The 12,062-nt window shown below is 46.4% G+C and overlaps 1 protein-coding gene across 5 annotated transcripts in view; it reads left to right on the top strand.

Annotated features, from left to right (window-relative positions):
* Positions 1-12,062, top strand: part of LOC100644170 (nephrin) — a 253,734-nt gene that overhangs the window by 196,376 nt on the left and 45,296 nt on the right. For all 5 annotated transcript variants that reach the window (XM_048405776.1, XM_048405777.1, XM_048405779.1 and 2 more), the window contains 3 exons: positions 4,238-4,348; positions 10,942-11,032; positions 11,113-11,225. In XM_048405776.1, the coding sequence (XP_048261733.1) occupies positions 4,238-4,348; positions 10,942-11,032; positions 11,113-11,225 (315 nt within the window). The remainder of the gene's footprint in view (positions 1-4,237; positions 4,349-10,941; positions 11,033-11,112; positions 11,226-12,062) is intronic.

The raw sequence follows: 12,062 nt of genomic DNA, 5'->3' as shown, positions 1-12,062 counted from the left end.
ATCGATCCAACTAATATATTATAACAGTTCGAGTTTAACGTTATATCTCACTGCGTGTTGGCGTACACGCGCGTACGCCTCGTTTCCTTTGTAAGCGGCAATTGCTTTTCTCTCGGTTAGGCGCTCAGACGATGCCGTGTAATTCGCAGGTTTTTCGTCTCCATACGAAGCGACGCGATGCGACGCGATGGGAAATTCTGGCAACGCAACGATCCATCCTCGTTCGTCGATCTCAATGAACAATGTCGACGCGTCCAAGCGCGATCGCTATTTCGCTGATTCATTCGCCGCGTATCGACCGCGGAAACGAGAGGTTCGATGTTTCGGTAATTAGTCGAGTTAAAGGAAATTTCCATAACAATGTAAGAATTATGATGTTAAATCGAGCAGCTATAATTCCCGTAGATCACTGGACATCGTGTATACGCGAGTATCGTGGTAACGAACGTTTTGAATTATTATAACGGAGCTCGATCGGACGAATCTATTTAACGGGTAATCCCTCATATCCATGATCGCGTAACTAGTATCAAAACAAATCCAACTCGCGCTCCAACGTATCGCCATGATATTCTCACAGCCGCTCCCTCCTATTTCGATCGTATTCAATTTTCCAAACGCGAATTTCCAAATAAATCCCTCCGAATGCGTTCAGAATATTTTTAATTATCACACCGTGAAACGATTCGCGCGTATACAGAAATTACAACTTGCTGTCATCGCGTTGCGTCGTTTAGTCGGCTTGAACGACAGTTTTTCGCCATGTTTTAATCCGTCGCGTCTCTCCGATTCGGATAATACGAGTACAACGTTTCGGATAAAAATTCGCGGATGTATTAAAGTTTGGCAAATTAAAGAGAGAACGTACTTTACTTTCCAGTTTGAAGCTCATCGTGCGATCCTGCGAGTCGCATTGTTCGAAATCGAACGACCGCCATGGCGAAATAAAAAGCTGAGCGTTTTGTGTGCGGTTACGTAGCGTTGCATTTCCTCGCTTGTGAATTCGGAAACTCAATACCCTTCTGAAATAAATGTTTCATTCGTCGTTGCTAATTTTCTCCCGTTACACTGGCTTCTCTCGTTACGGGATCCAGCCTTCGGCGCAATTTCCCAACTACAAGTAACAATCGCGCCCCGCTAACCGGAAAAAGGAAGAGGTGTCGCCCGATTGTCCACGTTTCGCCAACATTTCCCTCGGTTAGGATAGTTGGGCGATAGTTTCTCAGAACCATCTCGGATAAACGCGTGCGCAGGCTCTGGGTGCGTGTACACAGTGGTTTGTAATTAACTCGATTAAAATTGCGGCCACCGTGTGCACCACCTCCAACGTCCCTTCATTTCTCCACCTTCGTACACGAACTAACCATTTTTTGCTCGTACGTCTACCGACCGTACCGACTATCCCAAGTTATTTCAGTTTCGTATCTCCGATACAAATCGGTCGAAATTAAAACATCCATAGAGATTTTACAGGTACGCGTACGTTATGCGTTTCAATCGATTAATTCTATTTAATCATCTTGAACTTGGCGTCTATCTAAAAGCTTCTACAGTTATTACTGTCTATGCGCGTCATAGCGAGTGAATTTCTCATATGGAAATATAGAGAATGTACATTGGCGATGTTTAAAATTGAAGTCGACACTCGAGGTGGTAGGAAGCTGCGCGCGACTAAATTGCTCGACAGCTTGCAACAGAGAGAATTGGATGACCATCGCTGGTAACGGTGGATACGCGTAAAGCGAGGCAGCCTCAGATATATGCGCAGCTATGCTACATAGGGGTGCCTATTTTCCAGCCAGCCCTGAAATTATCGGCGTGGTCTGAGCGAGGTCCATTGATTACCACTGGTAATTGCCATTACAACCTCCATCTCCCGGCACCACTTTGCTCTCCTCGCTACTCGACCCGCTACGATCTCTTCCAGCACCGCGAACGTCTGGATATTCTCTGTATTGGCATTGAAAGTCAACCGTTATCGAGTGCGAGGCGCACCAACCGTGCTTCGCTTCGTTTAAATCATCGTCTACAGTCTATGGATCTCGCGCGCTCTCCAAACCTATTTATGTAGTTTCGATTCGTTTCCACGAGAATCAGGAATTCTTCTTTCATCTCTGTTACAAATCGCCATTACATTCAGACAACTGAATCTGCAAATTTATCTGCTCGGTTAATGGAAAGATGCAGACAGCGTCGCGATCGAGTCTAGTACCTTTTCAATTTCGAAAGAGAACCGGGTCTATTGCTGGAATTCTTGGGCAACGTTTAATATCTCTCATATCGCTAATCGGATGAGGCATACGATCGAATCGGTTAATTGGATCGGAGATCAACCTTAATTTCTCTGGTAAATTTTGTTACGTAATACTCATCCCGGTAATGTTCTCTTTCGATATATTCATCTCTGTATGAAAATTCGACACCCTGTCTATGTATATATAAAAATGTTGCTATATCGCGTGACCGGTCTATTCGAAATATCTGAAATTTTTATTTTCGATAGAATCTCGATCCAGACATCGAACGAGGATTACCTGGAATTCGATATCCGTTCGAAGGACGAAATCGTGATCAATCAATCGATTGGCAGGCTGACACGCATGGCCAGAATGAACGGCGCCCTGTTTTCATCGATATCGGCAATTATGGATTGAAAAGCGACCATAAATTCTCGTGAATACTTTACACGTACGTACCAGTGCCTAGGCAGTGCAGGCCAAAGCAGAGATAAAATTTCATTGCGGTCATAGAAACGAGTTTTCGATGGAGTTGCCAGGGAATTGAATTTACCGAATCTCCCAGCGCTTGATTAAGCTGCTTTACAATCCGTTCATCGATTTCCCTGCAATTCTCCATTTCGAGGAACCTCGCGCATATTACTACGATCTCTCTCCACGGTTAAATCTAAATCGCGACGATTTCGAAATTTTTGATCGAGACCGTCCGAAGATTAAAATGGAAAGTTGCAAGCTCGGATTTTAACGGTTTGGAAAAAGGATCGCCTAAAATGGGCTGGATCCGACGGCAATTGAGTTACGAGGGGAAAAATTGCGAGCTGTCTGATTTCAAGAGGCTCGGCATTAGAAAAATATACCTAGAAAACTTGATGAAACGTATCGTTAAAAACGCGATGTCGGTGAATTTCATTTTAATTTGCAATTTTTCGATCAAAATTTACGGTACAGCGAGCGACGGTGTGAAACGAGTGGAAGAAGCTTAGGCGAATATATATCGAACGCTCGCTAGGCAAGAACCGTAACGTTATTTCGGATTTGTCGCAGTTTACGACAAGACTCGATCGTTTCGCGTTAGTTTTTCTGTCGCGACATCACAGAATCGAATAACCATTCCTATATCCGCTTAAAGCAATTTTTTGAGTGGCCTGTGATCTTGGCATCGATCGTGAAAACAGTATCGCTGCATTCTGGCAAACCTACGATGTACGTTTCGCAAGTTACCAAATACTTTGTTTTTTATTTACTCGTTGACATCGAACGAAACGGAACGAAATTCTAGAGGAATCGGCGTTGCTTTAGCCCGTACATTTTTATCGTCGCGGTAACATCGATATACACGATATACAATATCGGCCAGTGATTTCCGTGTTATATCAAAATCACATGAAAACGAACACGTTCCATTAATCGTACGGATCTTCGTGTTTTGCAATTGATCGAAATTCGTTTCCAATCGTTAACGATTATATCCGTCAAAGCGTTTGCAGCGACGTTGTTCGATATAGGCAAAGCTATAAGCTTCTGCGAACGAACGATGCATTGGCTAAATAGGGTGATAGCGGAAAGGCAGACAGAAAGCCAGGAAGAGGAATAAACGTAGGTGTGGCTCGCCGTAACCTCGCTGATAAAGCATCGAATACGTTGGACGTATGCAGCTAACTTCCAAAATAACGAAAAAGCGAGAGAAATATCCAGGTTGGTTTATCCGACTCTGCTCCGAGAACGAATATTCCAGCCAAAAATATCGTTGCGCTTAATCCGCAAACGATCATACCTACACACGAGTCGATACGGCACACTGGAACTACAGTTGGAACGAATTCCATTCGAAGAACCTCCTATGAAACTTGCTGCCGAGCCACTCCTAACTTTCCAGTGTCCGAAATAGGTTATTCGAACGATATTACGACAACGTGACGATGAATGTCAAAAGTTTTATGCTTATTTTCCAAGTGCTAGTAAATTGACTTGGCCTGATCGAGAATCCTTGTCTGTTTTAGTGCCACCGGAACAACCTACCATTTTGGATCAGTGGGGCAGGATAGTAAACGGAACGGCAGGTCCTTACGAGGAAGGCGATACACCTTCACTGACGTGTCGTGTAACGGGCGGTAAGTCCAGCAAACTATTCGCGCGATACGCAAAAGTAACGGGTGTGTTTAATCTGCCGCTGCAAACTGTTGAAACGTTCTTGAAGGCACGGCAACAACTTTGGACTTGGTCAGCGGTCGAGAAGTTTCTATCCGTAGACACATCTACCCGCCAACCAACAGTTCCGCTTTTCCCAAAGTCTCCTTCTTGATCCAGTGAAACCTAAGATACATGAAATTCATTAAATACTCCAGCTCGTATCTCGCATTAGGCAAACCTTTTTATCAGAACCATCTCGCAGGATTTCGAATTTTAGATGTGTAAAGATCGCATTCACCGGTGCGTTTCTTCGAACTGGTATTTAATCCGCCGTGAGATCGTCGGCGGAAGTTCGATCGAAAAACCTTGAAAGGAAATGAAGAATGGAGAGAAGGTAGCGCGGTACTACGGAGATGGTAGTGGTGAGTAGGGGAAAAGGAAGAGTTGACGGAGTCACCGGTGTCGCCAGTTATTAGATCAGGCAACTTTTTATCGACGAAGGGAGCTAAGTGAAAAGTTCTATGTTCGGAAGAACGCGACGCGGGAAGAGAGAAGGATGTGGTAAAATAGAAGCGAGGAGCAGAGGGTGCGGTGGATCAAGCGTTCTGAAGTGGAACGGGAGAGGAAGCACCAAACTACCAAGGTTCCGGTGTTTACTTTGGCAACTGGATCTAAATTTCTGTTTATAACTGCGGCAACTTCTTCGGCTGCCTTAAAAGATTATTTCCTTCCCTCTGGCCCTGCAGCCACTTTCCCCTCCTCTCCGTCGTGCCCAATCTCCTCTCAGACGAGGAGACGCTTTCCTGTCATTCACCCCGATTAAATGCGGTTACGTTCCGTCGAACGAGGATTTTTGCATGATTCTCGCTCGCCTTCCGCAACTCCTCGCCCATTGTTCCCTGCAAATAAATAATCACGGTACCGTTGAATCGCAGCAAAGATACGAAAACCGTTTCGCATCAGATATATATCGTAAACTGGATAACTATGGTACAAATACAGAGGTATACGATGACGATTCAATACTCATCGTCGATCCCGACGTTCGATGAATACATCGAAATTCGAAGCCAGCAATACTGCCGTATGCAGATTCGATGGGAATTGCATCGACGCTGCGCATCGATCATACGCATTGCGGCGTATAAATTGAATATCGAGAAGATCGGCTTATCCTTAACAATACGCTAGCGAAAGCCCTGCAAACGATCCCGATCCCGGACAACAAGCCTAGAATTTTCATTTAATTGTAAATCATCCTTAAACAGGGAAAAGAAGATCGTCTGCCTCTCGGTGATTCTATTTTCAATGAAATATTCATCTCTTCTTGTTCTTTTTTTTTCGTTTTTCTACTGGATCGTTAGAGCGTCTGAAATTTATACTTGAAGCCAGGATAGTGTATCGGTTACCGATATCGTCTCCGTCTGCACACAAAAAGGCAACCATTGAAATTTTGGCGATCCCGATGTTTGTTCGATTTCAGGGAGAAACTTTCGCCGCGTCTCGTTTCTCTCCGCCTCTCGCTCGTCCTTTCCCTACGATTCTCGAGCCTCGATCTCGCGCTGTCTCGCTTCTTAACCAGCCCCAGGGTCGCCGAGCCGCGCGATAAGTTTCTGCTACCATTTCTGTCCTCGCGGCATGCCCGCAAAGATTTGCAATTCAATCGAAAAGCCGGGGGTCGGGAACGCTAGCCGTCAATGCGAAATTACGCCCTGGTATACTTTACCGATTAAATGTTAATGCGCGCGGCCCGACTTTGCCTCGCTCCCTTTGACCCCCGCTACGTTGCAGGATCGCGGAGAATCGCCAATGTAGGTTATTTACGCGGAAAAGACCATCACGGGAACGATACGATACCACGATAGATCCGATTATTCAAACGAAACGTCGCATAGCCTGGATCTTTTGAGCGTCGTAAAAAATTTGCCGAGCTCACGTTTTATTGCCAGCTTATTCACGATATCTGTATAGGCACTCTGTTTGAACATTTCGGAATTCGATATCGATTTTTGTCGAGGCAGCCTTTTTGCGGCCGATTTCGCAATGAGAATCGGAGAAACTTTACCAGTTGGCCAGAAAAGGAGAAAAAAAAAACGTTATCGCGCAGTTGAATAATCGGTAGCTTTATTCGCGTTCTGCGCTGGTTGTTCTTCTTTATAGGATAGCGTGATCTCATAGGAACGGCGAAACCGCATTTGCCTTTCGCGTGATACCGCCTGGACAGTATTTAATCTTTGTAGAGGAGCGAGTAAAACCGAGAGAAACGAACCAGTTGGAAATTCGAGAGCGGTAACCACGCGTCTCCTCGTGATTCTTCTTCCGTTTTCACGGCGAAAAGAACTCGGTCTCGCTACGCAACAACGCGATAAAAACACGTATACAGCGTTAAACGCGTGCTCGGTTCGACGTTGACTTTCATTGGTCGGTCTCGAAGCGAAACGCGGTCGTTTGAAACGAGAAACCTGACGTGGTCGTGAACGCTGCGCGTTAATTACACGAGACACGCGTTAATACGTACGCGAGCTTTATCTTTCTCGTAGTGAACAATAAATATTTTTCCGCTGTGCCACCAGCGATCAACTGTAATTGACCCGAGTCGAGGCGAGAATTTCCCGTAAATGAAACTTACATTAATCTCGCAGAGAAATGAAAAAATTAGCCCTGACGCATCGATCGATCTTCCGTCGTTATCCGATGATCGACGATCCTCGATATGAAAGAAGATTAAGCTCATGGTTATTTCAAAAGACGTAACGTACAGCGAGATTGTTAGCGTTTAACCACGGCTCGTCTCGTCCTAGCGCATCCATAGCATTCTCTCAACCGCTCTATTATACGCGATTTACAACTAAGCCTAACTTCCTCCACGGTATTCCGTGTTATCTATAATTTATGGCAATAGCGGTGAGAAAATTTTACGACTCAGCCCGCTTGCTGGATTTATTGCCAATTACTTGACTTCGTGCCCGGAAAGAATCGAGGGTCCTACTTCGAGGGTGTATACGCACGTAAAGGTGAGGTTTTCCTTCCCTTATTTCTACCTACATATCTCTCTTCCCAATACTCGACACCAACTTTCTACTCCCTCTTCGTTTTCCGCTATATACTAAGTGTATCCTAACGTAGAAAGATCCACTTTACGAGGTAAACTCGTTTCTCGGAAAATCATTTTTCCACTTTATCGGCAAGGTTTCTTCCTTTAAATATTTTCCCTCGATGATTACAGAGAAAGAGAGAGAGAGAGAGAGAGAAAGAGTGGACGTATTACAAGTTTCAGAGCAGCATTCTCGTTTATCGGAGTTCTCGAATCGAACGCTACGTCAGTCCCCGTCCACCTGCTCTTCTCCTCATCCTTTCTCCCTTGATTCCCTTTTCACCGTGGCGCGTCTCCAAACGAATCCCTTTGAGACGATCTACGAACACGAAGAACCGATTAAAGGAAGGTCAAGGCGAACGGGAGCAGATCCTCTTCAAACGAAAGGCTTCTTCTTTCGATTCGCTCTCCAACTACTGCACGCAAGAGTTGGTTAATTTTAGAAATTGGAACGGCGAAATCGAAATCCGCTTTCAACGCGAACGTAAAAGCGCGCGTGTGGCATATTTCACGTTTCTAGACCAACGACACACGGGGCAACGCAATAAGCCAGTTTACTCGAATAATAATTATCTTCGGGGAACGGAGAGAACTCCGACTTTCGAGTCATCGAGCGCGATGCACTTTGCCTATTTCCCAGGGGTGTGCGAATAATGTCGCGGGATCGTAATCTATCCGTGTCGTATTGGCCGAGTGCGGGGAATATTTATTTTTCAATCCTGTCCGTGAAACCGGAACTCGCAGCGCCATAAAAGATATTAAAAATTATTCGAGAGCGGAGCAGGGGATGTGCGGCGCCGTTACGTCGCTACCACTTCCAAAACGAGTTAAATTTTCTCGTATCGGCATCGGGTCGCGTCGCCATATATTTGCCGAGCTTTGTCCATTAAAAATATTACGAGATTTCGCTGTGATATCAGAGCAGAGTCGGTCTTTGATTGCTTTTTCCATCATCTCACGGAATTCTCCAACTTTAGTTCTCTTCTCTTGTTCTCTAATCTCGCTGCGTTACAAGCGCCGATACCACGCTGTGCCGAACATTTACGCGGTAAGTGACCGTAACGCGAGACGTTTTATTCTTCATTGACTCAACGTAGATTATGAAATTCACTTGATCGACCGGCTGGACGATCGCGTGATGGAACTACGATATATTTTCTGCCATATAGTCGCTAAAGGGACGCTAGACAGTAAGTCGAGCTTATCGACGTTTCCTCGATAATCCTAAATCAAGAGGCCCTGAATTAAGGCGACGCGGCGCCGCACGGCGATGAAATGAAGAGAAGCCGAAGGGTGGGCGCGGGTAGACGGAGTTGGGAACGGGGTGCAAGGTTGAATAAAGGGACCGGTCGAAGAAGGAACTCCGGCAAGGACCTCGAATCCCAACGGCTGATATTTGCCTTAAGTAGAGTTCGAACCAACGGTAAACTTGTTAGATGTGGGCGAGTAGCTGCGGACCGGTCTTAATCCTGCAAGATATCGTCCGGTATCCGCGGATTAAAATCCGCACTTTAGTACCCCCTGCCGCGCAGATAGCGCGGCTGTTGTCGTCGTTTTAAGGGAGCCTCGGTTTTGGTGGGAGTTCGGATATAGTCCGGCAGTTAAAGTCAACGCCAGGGGCGTACCGAAGCCATTGCCAGACCTAACCCAGACCGGAGGTAAAGCCAGACCATCTAGTCCTTCTCCCTTTCCGCAGCCACGCAACCACGCTACGACCTATCTCTCGCCCCTAAGCACTCGTGCAAACGACCTCGCGGCCGAGCTTACGAATTAACTGGCCAAGCTCTATCGTCGTGACCGTATTCCGTATTCCGTCTGCTTGAAAGATCTTTTGAAGCCGATCTTCGATTGGCGCAAAGAAAACCTAGCGAGTTGCGAGCAGAGATGAAATTTTCCAAGGCAAAGACTAAATTCCAAGCTACAGTTTCCTTTTCTCTGTTCTTCCCTCACCGTCCCTTCTCCCTCCATCGAAACGTACGAAGGAACGGCAGAGAAATCAAAAAGAACGAGACGGTTAAAACGCAATCTAGATCGACAAGCGCCGTGAATAACAATGACGCGGAGTTAATCTAAGCTAGCTTCCATCGGAGATCAGACTTGCAATTTTAAGTGTCGCGGCGATGTTGCGTCGGGCCTGATTAAATTGCGATTCCAGTATGGTACGGTATCGTGAATAACAATGAAACGGCGAACGTAAGCTGGCTCGAATCGGCTATCGGTATACTCGCGATGCCTGTTTTCGCAACGAGAATTTCCGCCGACCGATAGACGCACCAAGCTTCTTCTCTCTCTTTCTCTCCCTTTCTCTCTCTTTATGATTTCTGACCCATTACCGGCGCATACCTGCCTCTTATAATGCTCGTATATCACTGCAGCTATTTTATCACCTTAACCGGCAGCTTTTTCAACAAAAATATGCATCTAGCCACGGAACCGCGTATTATTCGCGAGAGATATGTAAATCCGTGATATAATACGGAGTCTATCCACGGAACATTCCGTCGAATCGAGAACTCGATGCGATATACCCTCGCTGCTCTCCTCCAACCATTTATTTCCGATAAACGCTACTTTCGTGAAGCACGTAGATCGCGAAGGGCGACCGGCTAAAGAGATCGAACGCACGCCCAGCAAACCCTTATTTATCATTCGAACCGATACTTATACGTGAAATTTCAGCCGGATTCTTTGGGTGCACGCGATCGATTCGGTATCATCTCACCCCCCTTCTCACCACCATCTCTTACTCTCTCTCTTCCGATGAAATCGGGGCCTGTTATAGTCTTGCTTTTTAATACTTGTGCCGCTTTGATCCGTTCTTCCGTTCATCTGTCCTTCTATAATTGATATTTATCGATCTGTCGGAGAAACGAGAGAGTATAACACGCGCGGATATTGAAGCGACCGGCTCCGAAGCAACTCGAAGTCTGCCAGTTTTTGTCTGAAGTACCGCATCCAAAACTCTGGGGTATCGGCTAATTTAAAAGTTCCCGGCAACTCATCTAGCCTTTAGTAGCTCCGACCGAACTCGTCCCGGCCCTCTGTATACGATTCCCCTGTCCACTCGCGTTCCTCTCGCCATCCAGCCAACTCTGCCCTACCCTTCCCTTCTCTTGCCAAACCGCGTTTCTCCTTTGGTTTCGCGAGCAACCGTTCCAAGTCTTTTCATCGGGGTCGAAATCACTTTGCACGAGTCGTTACGAGCATACGGGGCCGCGATTTGCTTCACTTTCGTGGCTCGGCCTGATGTTGTCGCCCGATGTTTCGTAAATCTTCGCGAGCGCTCGTTCCGTTCGATCGATCGGTTTATCGAGTCGAGTTACCCGTTTCGTCGAAACGAACGCGAGAACGCGGTTTCCGTTTCCATCGCCGCTTCCGTTTTCGCTGTCGCGGCACAGCGACGAATAAAAATTACGGCCTCTAAATCTTCCACGAGACGCATCGCGTCGTTCTTGACGATACTTTCATTTGCTTTTCCAGGCAAGCCAGAACCGATGGTCCGGTGGCTCGTCAACGGCCAAGTCAAAGACGAGGAGTACGAGAAGAACGCTGGCGATGTCATAGAAAACAGGTACGCCGACGCCTTGTTTCCTTCCTCGTATCGCCACAAGCGTTCCAGTTAATTTTCATTTCCAATCTTCTCCTCCGTAGGCTGACTCTGCAGCCTATCACTCGGTCGGAGCTCGGGGCGAATTTTACGTGTCAGGCAAGGAACACGGACCTGATCGAGCCAAAGGAGGCCTCGATTACTTTGGAACTTAACCGTGAGTAACAATTATCTCGGCTTTTCTCTCGTCATACCACCAGCCATAAAAGCAGAGGAAGAAAAGCAGCGAGAGACGAGATGGACGTCGAAGGGCAAAAGAAATCGTGTAATTCCCCGGGGTTAAGAGCCGCTAGGCATAGCCATAGGCGATGGTGGAGCGTCGTTAAAAGAGGAATGAAATAAAGACAAGAAGTAGATACAAATTCTTATCGCGTGGCCAACAAATCAGAAGCCTCACCCCGAGCCTATCTTGTCCCGCATTAACGATAACATCTACGAGACAGCAAATGTGGGCCAACATCCTTTGCTCCCTCGCCGCTGTGAATCGCCTTTAAGGGAAGATAAGGCAAGATAAGACGAGAAATATATTAAATCCTGCCTCGAGCCCCACCTGGCTCATCCGTGTCTCTCTCTCTCTCTCTCTCTCCCTCTCTTTCTCTCTATCTATCTATCTCTATCTCTATCTGACTCTCTCTCTCTTTCTCCATCGCTGCAAGAAGCCGAAGAACCATGAAAGCGGGCAAACCTCGGGCTTTCTCAAAATTAGAATTCTTCGTTAACTCGCGACCGCCCAATAACCCGGAACGACGAAATACTAATTTCGAGAGTAAACTGAAAAATTCATAGATCAATTATCTGGCCTCGCGCGGCACGGTTACCGCTACAAGGGTGAAACTAGAGCGAGGGGTAGATTCGCCTAAAGGAAATTTCATTCCATCCTACTACCATCTCGCTGTTCGACGAATGAACGTTCGTGGAAATTCTACGAGATATTTACCGAAGCCTCGTCTATTTCCGGCGAGTCGACGATGTTGGAAAAAAAAGAAAGCGTGGA

Source organism: Bombus terrestris, chromosome 5 (genome assembly GCF_910591885.1).
Source record: "Bombus terrestris chromosome 5, iyBomTerr1.2, whole genome shotgun sequence".
In the NCBI taxonomy this organism is placed as follows: Eukaryota; Metazoa; Arthropoda; class Insecta; order Hymenoptera; family Apidae; genus Bombus; species Bombus terrestris.
This window is presented reverse-complemented; position numbering and strand designations above follow the sequence as displayed.